General features: G+C 43.7%; 1 protein-coding gene across 1 annotated transcript in view; it reads right to left on the bottom strand.

Annotated features, from left to right (window-relative positions):
• The window catches only part of TMPRSS2 (transmembrane serine protease 2), a 140,259-nt gene that overhangs the window by 47,652 nt on the left and 71,573 nt on the right, over positions 1–21,034 (bottom strand). The window contains exons 3-5 of the mRNA XM_082245768.1: positions 19,582–19,823; positions 9,734–9,816; positions 8,262–8,372 (exon numbers count right to left, since the gene is read on the bottom strand). Of these exons, the coding sequence (XP_082101894.1) occupies positions 8,262–8,372; positions 9,734–9,816; positions 19,582–19,823 (436 nt within the window). The remainder of the gene's footprint in view (positions 1–8,261; positions 8,373–9,733; positions 9,817–19,581; positions 19,824–21,034) is intronic.

The following is a 21,034-nucleotide window of genomic DNA, read 5'->3' as shown; positions in this document are numbered from 1 at the left end:
GGACGTCATAAGGGGGCGGTGCCACCGGGTGACGTAATCGGGTAGCCCCGCCCCTTGCCTATAAAACAGCTGTCAAAATTGAAGAACGTCATTCGGTGGGACGCCTCTGAAAAGGCAAAGCGATTTTAAAATTTTTTCTATTTTTCGGGTGCAGCGGGCGTCATGATTGACGATGAATTTACATTTGCGGTTTTTCCTTTTTTACACTTTTTTGGTGAATGGGTAGGGGTACGATGTACCCGATACCCATTCACATAGGAGGGGGGGCGGGATCTGGGGGCCCCCTTGTTAAAGGGGGCTTCCAGATTCTGAAAAGCCTCCCACGCGCAGACCCACAACCACAGCCCTGGGTTGTCGGGAAGAGGCCCTTGTCTCCATTAACCACTTTAAGACAGAAGATTTTGCTACTTAATGACCAGGCCCTATTTTGCGATTCGGCACTGCGTTACTTTAACTTGTAAGTTGAAACAGGTACATTTTTTTAAGTGTAGCTCCAGCCAAAAGAATAATTTTTATGTTTTTTTGGATAGCATAGGGAAGGGTTAACACCTCTGTAAGGTTTTTTTTTTTTTCTGTCTGTGCCCCTGTTCAGAAGATTTCACCTCGCTTTCTGTCCCTGTGACAATTGGATTTTGAAAATTTTTGGGTTGTTGTGGAAACAAGGATTGGTGATAAAGCTTCAGTGGAGACACCTTTTTCCCATGAGAACTCCTACAGGAGTGCATTTCTCTTCCTAGGGGAGATTTCCTCTCATTTCCTGGTGTCTCCCTCCGTTTGTAAGTAGGAATCGTTTGTAAGTCGGATGTTTGTAACTAGAGGACCGCCTGTATATAACATTCCCCTCCCCCCCCCAAAAAAAAATATTTTTTATCATTTTAGGCCAATTTGTTTTCTGCTACATATTTTTGGTAAAAAAAAAAAAAAAATTGCAATAAGCGTATTTTGATTGGTTTGCGTACAAGTTATTGCGTCTACTAACTACGGGAAATATTTATGTAATTTTTATTGTTTTTTTTTTAACTATTAATGGCAGCGATCTGCGATTTTTTGCAGGACTGCGACATTGCGGCAGACAGTTCGGACCCCTAACTGACATTTTTTACACTTTTGGGGGGACCAGTGACATTACTACAGTAATCAGTGCTAAAAATATGCACTGTTACTGTAATAATGACACTGGCAGGGAAAGGGTTAATACCATTAGTGGTCAAGGGGTTAAATGTAAGCCTAGGGGAGTGATTCTAACTGTATGGGGGTTGGGCTTGTGAGATGATCATAGAGACATGCGATCCTATATAGCAGGATCACATAGCCTCTTTGGCTGTGTTTACATCAGCCGTCCATCCTTCTCTGTCAGCAGGGGGAGATTGCGAGTGGTGGGCGGCCATCAGAGCCGCCTGTCACACGCACTGACTCCCCAGCTGACAAGCGGGGGTGCATCGCTGGCGGCAGGCGCTCACCCCCTAGAGTTTCCTGAGCAAGCAACATAGTACTACATTGGTTTGCCCAGGAGCGGCCGCCTGCTGCAGTAATTCTGCAGTGGGTGGTTGGCAAGTAGTTAAGCACCCTCCCCATGTTGAGGGCAAGCGGCCTGATATAGTTCGGGAGGGGGCGCTCACTCGTTCCCCCTTATCCTGGCCTGCCAGGCTGCATCATGCACGGATAAGGGTCTGGTATGGATTTTGGGGGGCCCCACGCCATTTTTTTAAAAAAAAATTGGCGTGGAGTTCCCCTTAAAATCCATACCAGACCCAAAGGGCCTGGTATAGATTGGGGAGGGTTGCGTGTCTTTTTTAAAATTCTGTCATAGGGTTCCCCTTTAATACAGGGCACTTTCACCTCCTTCCTGCCTAAACCAATTTTCAGCTTTCAGCGCTCGTTGGCATCTATGGGAATTCTTGGTCAGCTTGGCATGACACTGCTCACGAACTATAAATGACAAGGACACAAAACTTGGGAAGCACTGAGAGGGGACCCAGGACTAGAACATATCTATACATTATAAAAGTGGTGTTTGCCTGTACACTACACTGACTGCACTAAACTAACTCAACACACTATCCAGTAACTACCTGTCTAATCTCTATTGTAACACACTGTACACGGCTGTAAGCAGCAGCCTTGTATAGTGTGGGGCGTGGACTTAGCCCCTGAGCCATGATTGGCTAAAGGCACCCTGCTTTTGGCCAATCATGGCCCTGACAGGACATTGTGCTGTGATTGGCCAAAGTATTCAGGTCCGGTGCATGCTTTGGCCAATTAAAAGCACTTATTGCACTGCAATCGCGCAGTACATTACGGGGAGCTCATCGGCGGGGGAACACCCGATGTTCGAGTCGAACTTGCGTTCGACTCGAACATCAAGCCCGTCCCTATTGAACACAAGAGGCATATTTCTCAATCTACCCACTGATACAAACACCAGATAAAGGGGTTACCTAATCAGTTCACTCTAAATACAAGTACCACACCGCAAACCAGCTAAATGAAACTCTGCATAGGATAATAAAAATTGCACAAGTTGCCTCCGGTAAAAAGGCATGTATCAAAATGTTTTAATACGTCCAAGTGGAATCATATGCAAATCTTGACCCACTCAAACTTGGCCCACTCACCTCCTCCCACCTCTTAGGCCTCCATTTTGCCTAGTTATTGTGATAAGTGGTCCCACAGATCAATAAAGGAGACTAAAGCTGGATACACACCAGGGCTTTTTTTCTCCGGTAATAGGTGCAGGTACTCCCCTCTTCTGAGTCACCCCCCCTTACCCACCTCCGAGCGCTGTCCTTTGGTTCCACCCTCTACCCACCTCCCAGTACCCCCCATTTTAGAGAATACAGAACCAAGTATTATGTTGTGGTTCTAGGTAATTTGTATAGAATTTGTTAATGATAACTAGAAAAGCAGTAAAATAAATTCCCTGGAATTAGCAACAATAGACCCCCCCAACAATAGACCCCCCCAGCAACAATAAATCCTCCCCTGCAACAATCGCCCCCCAATAAATCCTCCCCTGCAACAATAGACCCCCCCCCCCAACAATAGCCCCCCAGCAACGATAAATCCTCCACTGCAACAGTAACCCCCCCCCCACAACAAAATGCCCTCCAGGAACAATAGATTCACCCCAGCAACAATGGATCCCCAAGCATCCAGCATCAATAGGCTATTCAGCTCGCCCACTGACCCCAGCACCCCTTTGCCATTGCATACATTCAGGCTGGAGGTGCCGGAACTGCGTTCCTCCGCGTTCCCGCTGAAAAAAAGCCCTGATACACACTATACAATTTCCTTTAGATTTTTTCCTTCAGACTTACCAAAACCATAGAATACGGGGTCAGATCGAAACACTTTCAATTTGTATGCAATCAGGCAGGCCCTTGCACTACATAGTTGAAGGTAAATCTAATGGAAATCTACCAACATAAGTTGTATAGTGTGTATCCAGCTTTAGGAGTTAGGACCAAAGCTAGCCTCCACTTACAGAAAAAGTCAAGATGTAAAGGAGATGTATGGCCAAAGCTCTTTTGGCTGTACTTCTCCTGTGCACTTAGTTCTGCACTCCTGTGACCCAGATTCAGTCAACAGTAGCCTAATGCACGCTGTCAGCTGATGTCACAGAACTGCTACAGGCTCTGCGGGAATTCCGACAAAAATGTCAGGATCTGCCCAGATGTCTGATTGGCAGATGGTTCAACATCTCAGAGAGCTGCTGAGAGCCTAAGCCAGCCACCCCACCCCCTCCACAGTCTGGCGCTCCAGTGAGCACTGGAGGGGCAGAGCACACCAAAGAGCTGAGCAACCAGTGTTCTTTGATCACTCAGTTCTTGGTGTAGAGTTAGCGGGGGACAGCTGCAGCATCAGAGCGATGCTGCAGCCAGCTAGGCGAGTATGTACTGTATGTTATTTTGATTCCCGCACTTCTCCTGTAATATATTTCAGCTGTCTTTATTTTACGTATTTTGCATTTTTCATCTTATGCTCATTTCGGATTGCTCGCTTTTTTTTTTTTTTTTTTTATTAGGTTGCTTTTACATGCATTATAAACCTGCCTACCTGCACACTGTGTTTTTCATCTGTATAAGATGTGTATTGATCATCTAATTTCATGGTGTCATTTGTTGCCCCGTATGCAAAGCCTATAGAAGAGCAAGGCTTTTTTTCAGCGGGAACGCGGGGGAATGCAGTCCCGGCACCTCCAGAACTGAATGTATGTATGTAATGTATGTTGCTGGGGGTCAGTTGTTGCTGGGAGGGAGGTACTTTAGAGGAAAGGGTCTATTGATGCTGGCTACTGAGGAAACTTTTGTTGCTGGATCTATTTTTGCAGGGGGGGGGGGGTCTATTGTTGCTGGTAGGGATCCATTGTTGCTGGGGGTGAATCTTATGTTGCAGGGGGTTAATTGTTGCTGGGAGGGATATACTGTTGAGGGAGGGGTCTTTGTTGCTGGCTGCTGGAGGGTCTATTAATGTTGGCTGTTGGGAGTCTTATTGTTGCTGGGGTGGATATATTGTCGTTGGGAGTGTCCATTGTTGCTAGATCCATTTTACTGTCTTTCTTGTTATAATTAACAAATTCCATACAAAATACTTAGCACCACAACATAATACTTGGGTCTGTATTCTCTAAAAGGGGCGGTATTGAGAGGTGGGTAAGGGGTGGAACCAAGGAATGGTTCTTGGAGGTGGGTAAGGGGCAGAGGCGAAGGGTGACTTAAAAGAGAAGAGTTCCTGAACCTATTCTCTGAGAAAAAAAAGCCCTGTAGAAGAGTAACTTCACATTCTGGTTTCAGCCATTTCTGTTTGTGTTCAAACATTAGGCATGCTGCAGGGCACTGCACAGGTTAATTCATGACCTCTGTCTGAAGTCTGAGAACTGATACTTCCTGTGAAGAAAATACATATCCCACAATCCCTGGATATCTCAGTCTAGTGTTCTGCAGGTGGGAACTAAATAGTAATTAGATCTGGCACAGATACAAACAGGCAGAGCAATTAACAGAGAGATCATCATGCTGGAAAGATGTGTGTGTCATCACATTAGCAACACAGAGGGAAATGGAAGGCATGCGAAGTTGCCTGTCATTTTTGAAAAGCTCCTGATGACGCGAGGGACGCAAAACGGCCGTAGAGCTATTATCTCAAACGCCTAAGATCCAGCCATCACTCCAATTTGTTGTCGGGGCTTTTAATGTGAGTCCTTACATTGTTTGATTTTATTGTTCATTTATGTAAACTGTATTGATGTCAGTGTTACAAAATATTTTTATTAAATTTTTAATACTTTTTCGTACTACACCATCCATGAGCCTCTTCCTTTTTTATTTAGCATCTGGCTCTGGTGAGTTTGAATTTCACTCATTGGTGGTGGACGCAGCAACACTTGTGAACCCTTTTGTTCATCATTTCCACCGGGATTTATTCATGAACTTTATAAACATCTTTTGAACACGCCTATGAACTTTAATAGCATCGCAGTCTTAGTCCGCAGGGTTCAATAATGAGTTGACCCACCCTTTGCAGCTACAAAAGATTTTATACATAGCTAATGCAATGAAGTGACACGCCTCCCTCCCCTGCCTGTTATTTACCCTCTGCTTTTTTTTTTTTTTTAAATCACAAATCGCTAAGACTTAAGACTTTGTGTACTCTTCGTCATAGGGTAAATGATTTATTGCTTGACTTGGCATGTTCTTGTGTTAACTATCCCCTGTTCATGTTTACTTCATGTAAATAACACATGACCTGGGTGACCTAGGTGAAACATGACGTCTAGGTAGCTCTTGTATTCTATAACTCTAGAGCTGACCTATCGATGACTAGGACCATTCTTCTAGAAGCACATTTGTGAGGTCAGGCACCGATGTTGGACGAAAAGGCCTGGCTCGCAGTCTCCGCTCTAATGAGGTTAGGACTCTGTGCAGGCCAGTCAAGTTCCTTTACCCAAAACTTGGTCATACATGTCTTTATGGAACTTGCTTTGTGCACTGGTCCAAATAATTTGGTGTGGGGGGTTATGGTGTGCGGTTGCTTTTCAGGGGCAGGGCTTGGCCCCTTAGTTCCAGTAAAGGGTCAATTTCATGCTCCCAACTTTTTGGGAACAGTTTGAGGATGGCCAGTTCCTGTTCCAACATGACTGAGCACCAGTGCACAAAGCAAGGTCCATAAAAGACATGGATGAGCGAGTTTGAGGTGGAGGAGCTTGACTGGCCTGACCTTAACCCGAAAGAACATCTTTGGTATGAATTTGAGCGGAAATGAGCCAGGCCTTCTCGTCCACATTAGTGCCTGACCTCACAAATGCACTTCGGTGGACAGTCTTCCCAGAAGTGTTGAACCTGTGTTAGCTGCAAAGGGTGGGCCAACTCAATATTGAACCCTACGGACACACTTGACACCATCTGAACCAAATACGTTTATCTTGGTCCCATCAGACCACAGGACATGGTTCCAGTAATCCATGTCCTTAGTCTGCTTGTCTTCAGCAAACTGTTTGTTTGTGGGCTCTCTTGCATCATCTTCAGAAGAGGTTTCCTTCTTGGACAACTTCTGGATATAATGCTGAGCACGTGCACTGAACTTCTTTGGTTGACCACGGTGAGGCCTGTTCTGTGTAGAACCTGTCCTGTTAAACCGCTGTATGGTCTTGGCCACCGTGCTGCAGCTCAGTTTCAGGGTCTTGGAAATCTTCTTATAGCCTAGGCCATCTTTATGAAGAGCAACAATTCTTTTTCTGAGATCCTCAGGGAGTGCGCTTTGCCATGAGGTGCCATGTTGAACTTCCAGTGACCAGTATGAGAGAGTGAGAGCGATAACACCAAATTTAACACACCTGATTCCCATTCACACCTGAGACCTATTAACACTAATGGGTCACATGACACCAGGGAGGGTAAAAAGGCCAATTGGGCCCAATTTGGACATGTTCATTTAGTGGTGTACTCACTTTTGCCAGCGGTTTAGACATTAATAGCTGTGTGTTGAATTATTTTGAGGGGACAGCAAATTTACACTGTTATACAAGCTGTACACTCACTACTTTACATTGTAGTAAAATGTAATTTCTTCAGTGTTGTTACATGAAAATATATAATAAAATATTTACAAAAATGTGAGGGGTGTACTCAATTTTGTGAGATACTGTGAGTAATATATATATAGTACAGACCAAATGTTTGGACACACCTTCTCATTCAAAGAGTTGAGTGTGTCCAAACTTTTGGTCTGTACTGTATATATATATAAATAATCTCTCCATCTCCAGATCTATCTAACTTTCTGTCCTTATGCAAGTTTATCTTCCTATAAGTAAATTGAAATGCCCTTTGATGTTCTTGATGTTGTAGCATCTAATAATATAGCCACCAATTAAAATCTTCGCCATTAGTTCTCTGTTGGAAAAGCCAAATGGCTTTTGGTTGGAGAGGACAATAGCAGCTAAGGTCCTAGGTTACACCCTACCCTGAGACACTTTCTGCACATGGTTTGTCAGGTTCCATCTGTGTTTGACTTTCCTCCAGGTGTATTAGGTGAAGCCAAAACTCTCTGATTTCAAAGACAAGCAGATAGGGTAACTGGATTCTCACAAGAATGACACTAGTGATTGTGTGTGTGCAACACTTAGAGCCGGTTCACACTAGCGCGACTTGTCAGCCTGACAAGTCGCGCTCCCTCGCGGTCCATTGACCGCTACAGGACCAGTTCTAATAGGAGCGACACAAGTCGCTCCGACTTAGAAAAAGGGTCCTGTACTATTTCGGGGCGACCTCGGAGCGACTTGCATAGACTTCCATTATGTGAAGTCCCTGCAAGTTGCTCCGAAGTCGTGGTGCATGGTAATGTACAAGTCGCCCCCGAAGTAGTAAGGAGTCGTGTCGCCTCAGTGTGAACCGGCTCTTAAGTGCCGGTTCACACGAGGGCGACCTGTGAGGCGACCTGGTCGCCTCACAGGTCGCCACAGGTCGCCTCCCATAGGGAAGCTGCGGACCCGTTCTAATAGGAGCGACACAAGTCGCACCGACCTAGAAAAAGGGTCCGGAGCTTCTTTGGGGCGACCAGGAGGCGACCGCCATAGACTTCAATGTTATGAAGTCCGTGGCGGCTGCTCCGAGGTTGCGGCGCGCTGCTCACACCGCGACCTCGGAGGTCGCGGTGCGAAGTAGCGTCGCTGCAGTGTGAACCGGCGCTAAGGGAGTGAGAAGGACACGTTTTTGTTGATAAAACCAGTAAGGACAATAAATAAAGGCCAGGCCAACACCTACCACAGTAGCTCTCATCTTCTCCATTTGGGCACTCCGGTGTGCCATCACACCACTGGGAAGCTTTTACACATTGTTTCGATGTTCCACATTTCCTTTCACAGCGGGTAGTTACTTGGAAAAAAAAAGAAGGATTCATTATTGTTGTGTTCTTTATTATCATCATACTGGGAAAACAAGGCTAGGTTCTCCAGTCATCCAAAATTAGGTGTGAGTTGCCATTCGAGCCAACAGGTCAGATACAAAAGGCACCGTGTCTAAAAGGAACCAACCAGCTGGGGTCTAAAAGGCTGCACTCTGTATCCATACCCAATTCTACTGAGCACTACCGGGACACTTGGTCTTAAAACATGTGCCGACTCAAAAGCTGTAGCCCAGGAAGGGTTGTACTGAAGAAATCGGAACACTGCTCAGTAGATTGCCAAGAGTGAATACTGAGGTCAGAGCTGTGCGTTTTACTCAGTAGTCTTTCTAAAATAAATGCATACATGGCCATCAATGCCTACCAACCTCGCCATGCCTGGGCACACCCTAATCACCTTGTGTGCATTGGCATTATCACTCTGTGCAGGGGAGGACTGGGCCAGGGGGCAATTGCCCCCCAGGCTGCTCTGATGCCCCATAAAAAGGCTGCACCGCTTCTGCCAAAGACATGCCTAAAGGATCCCTGGTGAAGAGAAGTAAAAAGTACGGGATGAAGACAAAAGACAGAGCGCATGCCTCCCCCCCAGCATGGATAGTGTAAACTGTGTCTGAGCAGAGGCCGGTTCCATTCCCCACTAGAGACTCTCCTCCCCCAGCCAGCCCCAGCCGAGCTGTCCCAGCTCCCCCCAACTGCCCCCTTCTGGCCAGGTCCGGAACCGAGATCCGGTCAGTGAGTAGAGAGTACTTGGAGCCAAGCTTCAGCCTGGAATGGGGGTCAGGAGGAGGTCGGGAAGAGGGAGAGTGGGAGGGGGGCCGAGTTGCTGCACCATGGGCCTCTGGTTTGTACTTGCCCCATGGGCCGAAAGTTGCCAGTCATCCCCTGACTCTGTGTGATGGCAGGGAGATGTGAAAGATCTCCCTCTTACCGTCTCTGCCGTAAGAGGAGTGCTTACATACTGCTCTTTCACTGTGCCAGCAGAGAAATCAATGTGCCGGGGTCATATTATATATATATGTAGACCCACACATATGCATGTGTTTGAGCTTTGGGGTGCACACCCTAATGCAATAGTCTGCACACACCTATTGTTTCTTGTTTTGCACCCACTACTTTTGGTAAATCATCCCCCAATGAATAAAATGCATGAATGTAAACCGGGGATATGTCTACTTTCAACCTTCGCAATCTCCAGCTACTTCCGTCATAGAACTCTTTTACAACAAAGACATTTGAGCTACCTAAACGTTTTAGCTTTTCAAACTTGGAAAAAAAAAAAAAAAAAAAAAAACTATTTGAAAAAAAAAAAAAAAGAAAAAGAAAATCCTCTTACCAAAATACCAGCAGAGCACTGCGACGATGATCGCTAATACCAAGATAATACAGATGGTGATGCAGATACAAATAAACCGGTTTCTACCTAGAAGAAGGAAGATAGATGAAAAACAACTAGAGTTATTATCAAGATTTAAAAAATTATATATTTATAAATTATATATATATATATATATATATATATATATATATATATATATATATATATATATATATATATATATATATATATATATATATATATATTGAGGTTTAATGTTGTTAAAAATGTAAAGTTATGCACTTGGGGGCTAAGAATATGCATGCATCATACATACTAGGTGGAGTAGAACTGAGGTAATCCATAGCGGAGAAGGATCTGGGTGTTCTGGTAGATCATAAGCTTAATAATAGCATGCAATGCCAAGCTGAGGTTTCCAAAGCAAGCAAAGTACTTTCTTGTATTAACAGAGGCATGGACTCCAGAGAGAGATATATCATTTTGCCCCTGTACAAATCATTAGTAAGACCTCATCTGGAATATGCAGTTCAGTTTTGGGCACCAGTTCTTAAAAAGGATATCGGGGAACTGGAGAAAGTGCAGAGAAGGGGAACCAAACTGATAAGAGGCATGGAGGAGCTCAGCTATGAGAAAAGATTAGAGGAACTGAATGTATGCTCTATTGAGAAAAGGAGATTAAGGGAGGATATGATCAACATATGTAAATACATAAGGGGTCCATATAGTGAACTTGGTGTTGAGGTATTCACTTTAAGGTCAACACAGAGGACAAGGGGGCACTATTTACGTCTAGAGGAAAAGAGGTTTCGTCTCTAAATATGGAAAGGACTCTTCACCGTAAGAGCTGTGAAAATGTGGAATAGACGAATGTACAAATAGGATATATATTTTTTCTGTATACTGTATATGCTATAGTATCATGTGGTTTTTTTGGTCTACAATTCAGTGATCTCCTTGCACCCCTATGGAAGCCGATAGTGTGAAACGTGTCAGGTCAAGGCACCTCATCCTCCTTTCTCCCGGTGTGGAAGGCTCTACGTGACTTGGTTTACGTGGTTACAGTATCAATATTACGGTTATATATGGTAGAGGGGAGGTGCCATATTCTCTCATGGGGGTTGCAATAGCAATGTGGCTTGCTGAATACACGTTTTTAAGGGGATTGATACCCAAATAATTTTAATTTCTAATTTTAATTTCTAATAAACATTTATATTTTTTATCAAATGAGATTTTGTTAAATTATTTTGGTAGAAGGAGTCAGCACCTTAAAAATCCCATTTCTCTTTTCCAATTGTGTTGTAATTCAAGTAGGGGATATGGTGCTGACAAATACAGTTGGACTCTAAACCACTGCCTTGCAATTAGCAGCAATGTTGTCGGACTGCTGCGCAAGTTCATAGTTACATAGTAAGTGAGGTTGAATAAAGACACAAGTCCACTCGGCTCAACCAATAATTCCTTCAATCGGCTGTTGGGCTGTCTACCAGGTCTGTGCCTACCTCCTGCAGACCTGATAGGCATGCTTGTCAATTTTTGTGAGAGAAAACCCCAAACAACATGGTAAGGACATACAAACTCTATGCAGACAGAGTATTGAGGTGCTTTGACTCTTGGAGCCATAATATCATGCTAAGGGATAGTGATGTTGCCCCCCCTCCCGATCTCATTGGCCAGACTCTAAGCCTGACTAGCAAAGAAGCGTTTCAGGGACATATCACATAGTTGGTAAGGTTGAATAAAAAAGACACCAGTCCAACCAGTTCAACCTGTGGTGTGTGTGATTTTGTCTGTGTCAAGAGTACATTGTATACCCCTGTATGTTGTGAGCGTTAAGGTGCCCATCTAAGGCTACATTCACACCTGAGCGTAGCGTTTTCGCGCGTTTTTTACCGCGATTTACAGGCGTTTTTACAGGCGTTTTTTGTGCAGGCGTTTTTAGATTGAATAGAAACCAATGGAAAACGCTTGTAATCTGCCCAAAAAGAAGCTCATGTACTTTGAGCGTTGGGCGTTTTGCTTACAGCGTCAAAACGCTCAGATGTGAACAGGGGCCATTGAAATGAATAGGATTTGTCTTGTTGGGCGTTTTGAGAGCTGATCCTAGAGCAGAAAAACTCCCCAAAAACGCCCCAAAACGCCTACATGTGAACAGAGCCTTATTGTTTTTTTTAAAACCATCAACACTCTCCCGATACCACGGAAGAGAATTCCACATTCTTACAGCTCCGATAGTAAATAACCCTCTTTGCAGTTCAAGGTTAAACCACTTCTGTTCCAATTCCAGTGAATGGCCATGTGTCTTTTTAAATTGCCATTCACTGAAAAGTTTTTTCCCTATGCTAGGGTTGCCAGTACGGTATTTGTACATCGCTATCATGTCCCCTCTCAGGCGTCTCCTCTCCAGAGAGAATAAGTTCAATGTTTGTAGTCTTTACTCATAGCTGAGATCCTCCAGTCCCTTTTTTTTTTAGCTTTGTTGGACTTTCTGCTCTGGACTCTCTCCAGTTCCAGCACATCCCTCCTGAGGACCGGTGCCCAGAACTGGACGGCATATTCAACATGTGGCCGGACCAGAGTTTTGTAGAGTTGGAGAATTATCGTTTTATCTCTGGAGTGAATCCCCTTTTAATGCATGCCATTACTTTGCTGGCTTTGCTTGCAGTAGCTTGGCATTGCATGCCATTACTGAGCCCGCCATCTACCAGGACCTTTTCCATCCTAGATTCCCCCAGAGGTTCTCCCCCTAGCGAGTACATTTCTTGCACCCAAATGCATTACTTTACATTTTTCAACATTAAACCTCATTTGCCATGTAGTGCCCACCCTATTTTATTGAGGTCTTCTTGTAAGGTTTCCACATCCTGAGTGGAAATTATTACTCTGCTTAACTTTGCATCATCTGTAAATACTGAGATTGAATGGTTTATTCCATCCTTTATATCACTGAATAAATTAAACAGAAATCGGTCCCAGGACAGATCCTTGCCAAACTGGACCATTCTGAGTACTCCCCATTTATCACCACCTTTTGGACCGGCCCCAGTAGCCAGCTTTCAATCGAGGTAGTCACTCTATGGTCCATACCTACGTTCCTTAGTTTGTAAAGTAAATGTTTGTGGGGAACTGTATCAAATACCTTTGCAAAATCCAGATGCACCACATCTACAGGCCTTTTTTTATTTGGCGCCTCTGAGTAAAGACTGTGCTTTTAATGGGCAAACAATAGTAAAAACTTACATCGGGTTAAGTAATAGCAGACAAGGTGGGTCCTTCCGGTGTCCGTGTGGAGGCTTGGGGCTTAGGGTCACCGCTGGGGGTCTGACCCTAAGCCCCAAGCCTCCACACGGACACCAGAAGGACCCACCTTGTCTGCTATTACTTACCCCGATGTAAGTTTTTACTATTGTTTGCCCATTTAAATCACAGTCTTTACTCAGAGGCGCCTGTTTTCTCTCTTTGTTTCTGTCTATGTCTGGAGATCGCTTCCGCTCCCTAATGGGCTGGCCCTGAGCGTATGGACTGTTTCCTGATTCCATCTAAGACTTTATGGTAGCCCTCATGTGATACTATATGGACTACTTTTTAATGTAGTGGTATTCGTTTTTGAGCCACTTATTTTTTTCCTTTTTTTATGCTCACTTCTTCAAAGAAGGGTAATAGATTGGTCTGGCAAGAACGCTTCTTCATGAATCCGTGCTGATTACTACTAGTGATATTGTTTTCATTACTGAGATATTGGATATAATCTCTTATCATCCCCTCCAATAGCTTGCAGACTGTTGAGGTTAGGCTAACTGGCCTGTAGTTCCCAGGGATACGTAGGAGGCTCTTTTTTTAAATATTGGTACAACGTTGGCTTTACTCCAATCAGCTGGAACATTTGTGTCTATTGCCTCGTACACACGTACCGATCGTCGGCCGAACGATCGGCCGTCTTTTGTCCAGGGCTGTCGTGTCTGTTGAAAACTGCAAAAGACTGCACACGAATTTTGTCGGCCAACAACAGACGACTGCAGAAGTGATGTCATGTGATGGTTAACTTTCCGTGTGTTTTTTCTTTTCTGAGCATGCCCAGTCTTGCAAATCTGCTGATTGTCGGCCGAATTCTGTACTGACTGGCGAACAATCGGCCGTTCTGGTGTTGGCCAACAAAAATTTGAATGCCTACACGACAGATTCTTTTCGGCCGAAAGCATCATACTAACAAGCCTACAATCGGCCGATCGGTCGTCGGCCGAATATTTACGGCCGACAATCGGTACGTGTGTACGGGGCTTATGTTTAGAATATACACCAACTCATACACATGATGTCATAGTGACATTTTAGGTATGTCCGACAGTTTTAAATGTAATTTGTCAAAGCAGAGGGGGCATCTATTGTTTGTGCACATCCAGTATTTGTGAGAATGCTTTTCATCAGCTGGCTGGGAACTTTGCACCCGTCTTATCAGAACTTCCTGGTTGGTTGATTGCCCGTTCCAACAGCAACGTTGGCACAGATCGAAAAAAAAATAAATAAAACCCAAACAAACTAAAACCTTCCTTTATATTTTGGCAACATAAAAACAAAGAAAACAGCCAAGCCACAATTCCAAATTCTGTTTTAGCAACGATTCAACCTAGTTTATACCAACAACAGCCGAAAGGGTTTTCATAGAAGAAAAGGAGATTATGAGTGACCTCTTGGTGCACAGTATGAAAATCTGCTTTCCATAACTCCCATTTATTAACAGCAATTTTTGTTTCTTAAAAAGGTAGCTATCATTTTTAGTGTCAATTTAAAACAAAAAAAAAAAATAAATAAAATTATATAAAAAAAAAAAAAAAAAAAAAAAAAAAAAAAAAAAAACATCCGGCAGTTTATTTTTAGTTATAATGTGCTAGTATGCATCAGGGTCCCCCTCCGGCTTAACCTCCAGGCTGCACATTGGCCTTGCTGGTCTGGCAAAACAGCTTTGCCCTACTCTCTCTATTCTTAGTCCTTCGCTCAGGGATGTATTATCAGTGGCTCCCCACTGGGTGCTCAGCTTTTTCAGTTTACCAGTGGTCCCATCGATCATTTGCTGCCTAAATAAATAAATACATTTTTATACCTTACGCAGCCATCAATCTTCTTCTGTTTTTGGCTGTCTGAGTCCATGGGAGTTGTTTCAAATAGACACCTTCTCATGATCAACGGTTTGGGTATACTAGACTACATGGGGGTCAGACAGCTTGATCTGTCCACTTGCCCCGGTGCCCGCCCAGGGGAGACTCTGTATGCATGCTTACAGTGGGGATCGAAAGTTTGGGCACCCCAGGTAAAAATTTGTATTAAATGTGCATAAATAAGCCAAGGAAAGATGGAAAAATCTCCAAAAGGCATCGAATTACAGATTAGACATTCTTATAATAGGTCAACAAAAGTTAAGATTTTATTTCCATCATTTACACTTTCAAAATAACAGAAAACAAAAAAATGGTGTCTGCAAAAGTTTGGGCAGAGTTAATATCTTGTACTGCCCCCTTTGGCAAGTATCACAGCTTGTAAACGCTTTTTGTAGCCAGCCAAGAGTCTTTCAATTCTTGTTTGAGGTATCTTTGCCCATTCTTCCTTACAAAAGTCTTCCAGTTCTTTGAGATTTCTGGGCTGTCTGTCACGCACTGCTCTTTTAAGGTCTATCCATAGATTTTCAATTATGTTGAGGTCAGGAGATTGTGAAGGCCATGGCAAAACCTTCTGTTTACGCCTCTTGATGTAATTCCCCCGTGGATCTCGAGGTGTGTTTAGGATCATTATCCATTTGTAGAAGCCATCCTCTTTTTAACTTCAGCTTTTTCACAGATGGCATCAAGTTACCATCCAAAATTTGCTGAAATTTTATTGAATCCATTTTTCCTTCTACTCGTGAGATGTTCCCTGTGCCACTGGCTGCAATACAACCCCAAAGCATGATTGAGCCACCCCCATGCTTAACAATTGGACAGAGGTTCTTTTCATTAAATTCTGTGCCCCTTCTTCTCCAAACGTACCTTTGCTCATTCTGGCCAAAAAGTTCAATTTTAACCTCATCGGTCCACAGAACTTGTTTCCAAAATGCATCAGGCTTGTCTATATGTTCATTTGCAAAGTTCAAACGCTGATTTTTGTGGTGAGGACCTAGAAGAGGTTTTCTTTTGACTCTTCCATGAAGACCATATTTGTACAAGTATCTCTTTATAGTGGAATAGTGTACCACAACTCCAGTGTCTGCCAGATCTTTCTGGAGGGATCGTGCAGTCAAACGTGGGTTTTGAATTGTTTTTCTCACAATCCTGCGAGCTGTTCTGTCTGATATTTTTCTTGGTCTTCCAGATCTTGCTTTAACTTCCACTGTTCCTGATGACTGCCATTTCTTAATTACATTCCGAACAGAGGATATTGACATCTGAAAACGCTTTGATATCTTCTTATAGCCTTCTCCAGCTTTGTGAGTGTCAACTATTTTCAGTTTCAGGTTTCTAGACAACTGCTTAGAAGATCCCATGGTGCCAATTGTTGGGGCAAGGTCAGATGAGTCTGGGCATTTAAAACCTTTGAGATTGACATCACCTGGTCTTCCCAGACAATGATTGAGAACTGGCAGGTGACACTGTGACACAGGTGACATGACACTGGCAGGTCTCAGCCTTGCAAAGGGGGCAGTGCATGCTATAAATTCTGCAGGGTGCCCAAACTTTTGCAGACACCATTTTTTTGTTTTCTGTAATTTTGAAAGTGTCAATGATGGAAAAAAAATCTAACTTTTGTTGACATATTATAAGAATGTCTAATCTGTAATTTGATGCCTTTTGGAGATTTTGCCATCTTTCCTTGGCTTCTTTATGCACATTAATACAAATTTTTACCTGGGGTGCCCAAACTTTCGATCCCCACTGTATGTCCAGACAAAGTGAGGCTTGTTTTATCCTGTGTTATCCTTCTGTGTGTCCTGAGGAAGCAAATTTGTGAAATGCGTTGACGCACAGGGGCTCACTTATCACTACGTAATGAAAATTTTCAGTAAATGGCCATGTTGGGCCAAACTCTGTTCGGATGTGAATTTATGTTTTTAATTGTGTCTATTCATGTGGAGAAATATTTTTGTTTTCTATGTATAATATAGATTTTTTTAATAATTTGTTATGCTCCAATTTGCCTATAAAGTCTGATTTCAGGGGTTTGTTCTGTTTTCTAATTAGAGTATACAGTAGTGATTTCAGTCATTTTGCATCACATACTAGAACATTATGTAAAACTTACATTGGAACTAAGCCTTTCCAGCGGTGGGTTGTCACCGCTGACAGGGCTTCCATCTTCACCCGGTCTTCCTTCCAGGTTTGCGGACTGTGGCTATGTGAGTGGCCAGAGCCACAGTGACATCACTCCCGCAAATGCGTGTGGGAGACGCTGTTTAGGGGACAGGACGGGTGGCCGTTCCTTTAGAGCGCATGCATGCACTGGTGATTTCACCAGCCACTAGCTGTATGTACAGTAAATATCTCCTAAACGGTGAACGTTTAGGAGATATATACAGTACCTATAGAGAAGCCCTATTATAGTCATAGAGAAGCCCTATTATAATCTTACCTATTAGGTACAAGTCAGCGATGGAACACAAGGAGAAGCACAGGCACCTTCTAAGTGTAGGCACCTACTCACAAATGTGGTATAAAAACAGGCATGTAACTCATGGCACTTGTAGGGAAAGTCCTCAGAGGCATAATCCAGGGGGTCCACAAGGAATGTGATCATCTGTCAGGCTTAGCTGGATACCAGTGCCGGTGGTTTCAAGAGCTTCCTAGTCCGAGGAAAGCACTGATAGAACGGAAAGGCCAGCCTGAAGAAGGAGCGCATGCTCTGATAACGTGTCGCCGCTACGTCCCAACACTGCATCCGGAAAGTGATGTCACCTCTGTTTCTGCCAGTGCATTCCCCAGACTAGGAAGCGCCAGAAACCACCGGCGCTGGCATCCAGCTAAGCCTGACAGACCATCACGTTCCTTGTGGACCCCCTGGATTATGCCGATGAGGGCTTTCCCTACAAGTGCCATGAGTTACATGCCTGTTTCTATACCACATTTGTGAGCAGTTCTTAATTTATGTTAAATAAACCCTGTTTAACAGCTATACTTAGAAGGCGCCTGTGCTTCTCCTTGGGTTTCCTTTAGAGCTTCTTCTTGCTTTACACAGAGCTGCCTCAGTGAGGTATACCCAGACCAGATATGGACTTTACCATATGGACTCTGATTGTTTGAGCCAATTTTATATGAATTTTTAAGAACTGGTTCCTTTATACCTTTGCCCATGGTCTGTATTTCTGGGTCCCACTTTGCACCAATAATTACCCCTCTCCTACAAGCCAAAGATGGGAGTTTACTCCCACTTTAATTTTTTTTTCTCCAAATTTTAAAGAACGTTTTTGTATAACAATTATTCAAACAGGTGTATCCATGGCCCTCAGTTTGCAAAGCATGCTGGGCTTTTTACTAAGCAAGTCTAGCACCACCTGCTTAGCTGTTGGGAGTTGGTGTGTAAAGCTGACCAGGGCCGCTGATAAAGGCAGTACAACTGGTCCTGTTGTACTGGGCCCAAGCCTCATCCGCTAAACAGGGGGGTCCAGGGCAGCTTTATTGTTCATCTCTGCCTAAATTAATAAATGGATTATACTAGATCAACCCCCCCCCCCCCTGCTCCTACTTGCTTACCAGGGCTAAAATTACATTTACCTGGACCCCATCAGGTCAACAGAGGGGCCCAGAAGGTGGGAGCAAAGGAGGGAATTTTTTTCATTTTCGAGGTGTAGGTAAAGTCATTGCCGCTGTTCCGCTGCACCCCTTTGTAAGTAGGGAGGGGGACTCATTAGAAAGGCTGTACGGGGCCCCATGATTTCTAACAACGGCCTTTAAGCTGACCATAAACTAAACTATACAAACCCTGTATGATCTCCTTCAGGTTTACCTAACAATATAATATAGGGACAAACAACCCTTTTAGATAGTATCAAACCAGGCATGCCCTTATACTACATAGTTGATGATAGACTCAAGTAGATTGTGCAAGTAGTTTATATAGTGTATGATCAGTCTAAATAAAGTATTATTGTTTTTTACAGGTTTGCTTTGTTTATTACGGCCAGGATTAGCAATTAAACTATATATTTTTTTACAGGTTAATATTACAATTTAGTATCATAAGCAGGGCCCTCGTGACCCTCATATTGAATTTCATTGCAGCTGTACTGTTTCCCTTTATACTGTAAAGTGCTGTGCAACTGTATAATAATAATTAATTATTATTTTGCAGTTTTTATCAAGCCAGCAGGGGGAGCTCTAGACACCTTTCTACACTATTTGCCCGATTATATTTCAGCTGTGCTAAAGGCAACCTATTGTTCACAGAGCTAGAAAACAACCATCAGGGTGGTGACAGTGAGCAGTGACTGTTCATTATGAGGTTTCGGTGAGGGTAATGAAGCTTTGGTAAAATACAGGGTTTAAAAAAAAAAAAATAAATAAAAACAAAGTGACCCAAAACCATCATATTTTTTTCCCAAATGGTTCCCTTTGCACCTAGGAAAAAGGGAGTGGGTTGTGTTCCTCCTCTGAGGTTGACTGGTCTTGTTTCCACCCCCTCCTGTGGTTTTCTGCAGGCAGCCTAGAGTGGGTGGGGCCTGCTGAGTCCCTCCTACAGTTCTGCTCTCTGCTCAGGCTATGTAAAGCACAGTGTTAAGGTCACCGCTAATAACTGGGTTTACAGAAGGTACTTGCTGCATGAAAAGTGGAAAACTCTGGAAGCTTTTTGTACTTGTAGGTTTGTTCTTGTAGTTTTATAGGGTGCACTTACCTGCAGAGCACAAGCCTGAGGATTTTCCATGTTGGTTTGCTGGCACCGAGTGGTGGGGGGATACATTGGGCAGGTGGTGTTGCACTGGAGAGACACGGTGATTGGATGGCGGAGCCGAAGCATACACGTTGTATGGTGCTTGGTTCACATTGTACGGTACTTGGTTCACATATAAATGGTTGTGGTCTCCCTGGAACCCCCTGTTGTCGTAATAGGGATAGGAGGGTGGAGTTGCATTCTGTAATAAAAAAAAAAAAAAAAAAAAAAAAAAAAAAAAAAACGCATTTAGATACTTTAGGGACTACAAAGTGAGCCTCAACCAAACCTTTTTTTTTCTAATTTTGGTTGGATAGGATTATAAGCATTTGTTGACATTTTAGGTAGTGATCGTCCGATTATCGGCAAAGTCGATATATTGAGTGCCGATCTGCACTTTCCCCCGATATATTGGAATTGGCAACCAAGGTGACCGATATTGCCGATATTTCAGGAAAGTGCTGTACCGGATTGATGCCTGCAGCTAGAGGGATCACCCCGGTACCGGCGTCCATAGCCGATGATCGGGTCTCTTGTAATGACAACTGATGCGGCTGAGAAGCCGGTCGGCTGTCATTACAGCCGTTGCCCCCGCCCCCCCGTGGCTCGCCCGGGTCTCCTGTCCCACCGGGAGACCCGGGCAACCGGGCCGCCGAAGACCCAATCAAAGCCACATTCGGGTAAAAACCCGGAAGTGATGTCATGACATCACTTCCGGGTACTCGGCGCCAGATTAAAAAAAATGAAAGCAACAGCCAAACTTGGCGTTCTGAATGCTTTTAAGTGCAGAGGAGGGGTTTGGGGTCTTTTAGACCCCCAGATCACTCCACAAGAGTACCTGTCAAGTGATAAAATTATTATTTTTTTTAAATGTACAAAAATGATCGGCCGATATCGATACGCATTGACCAAAATATCGGTATCGAAAAACCGATATCGGTCAATCACTAATCGTAGGTCTCAGTGTTTTGCTATGCAATGCAGGCATGGCTGGTGGGAGGGGCCAGCAGGATGCTGTACATAGCTTCCTAAAAACAAAAAAAACAAAACAAAAAAAAAATAAAAAAATCACAGCCCCTGCCTCATTACTGCTCCCCAGGCCCTCAGGCCTAAAGCAAACACTGGGAGAAGATATGCAAAATTCAGAATGCCTGGATGAGTGGATGTCAGTATGGAGGTGTGAGCATTCCTAGGCAGGCTGCACTAGTAGCACCACATATGAATCTGCTTTTATGTGATGGTATTACGAGTAGACATGTGCCAGTCGTTTAGTTCCGAATCGAAATTCAGCCAAATTTTTTGTTATTCGGAAATTCTGATGTATTCTGAATTCTGAACCACAATAGAACCGAATCCTCTGAAATAATGAAATTCTAGGTAGATTCGGATTCAATTTGAATTTGGAAGTGAACA

The sequence above is a fragment of the Pelophylax lessonae genome, assembly GCF_965119305.1.
Source record: "Pelophylax lessonae genome assembly, chromosome: 2".
NCBI lineage: Eukaryota > Metazoa > Chordata > Amphibia > Anura > Ranidae > Pelophylax > Pelophylax lessonae.
The sequence above is the reverse complement of the archived record's forward strand: the minus strand, read 5'-3'. Positions and strand labels throughout refer to the sequence as shown.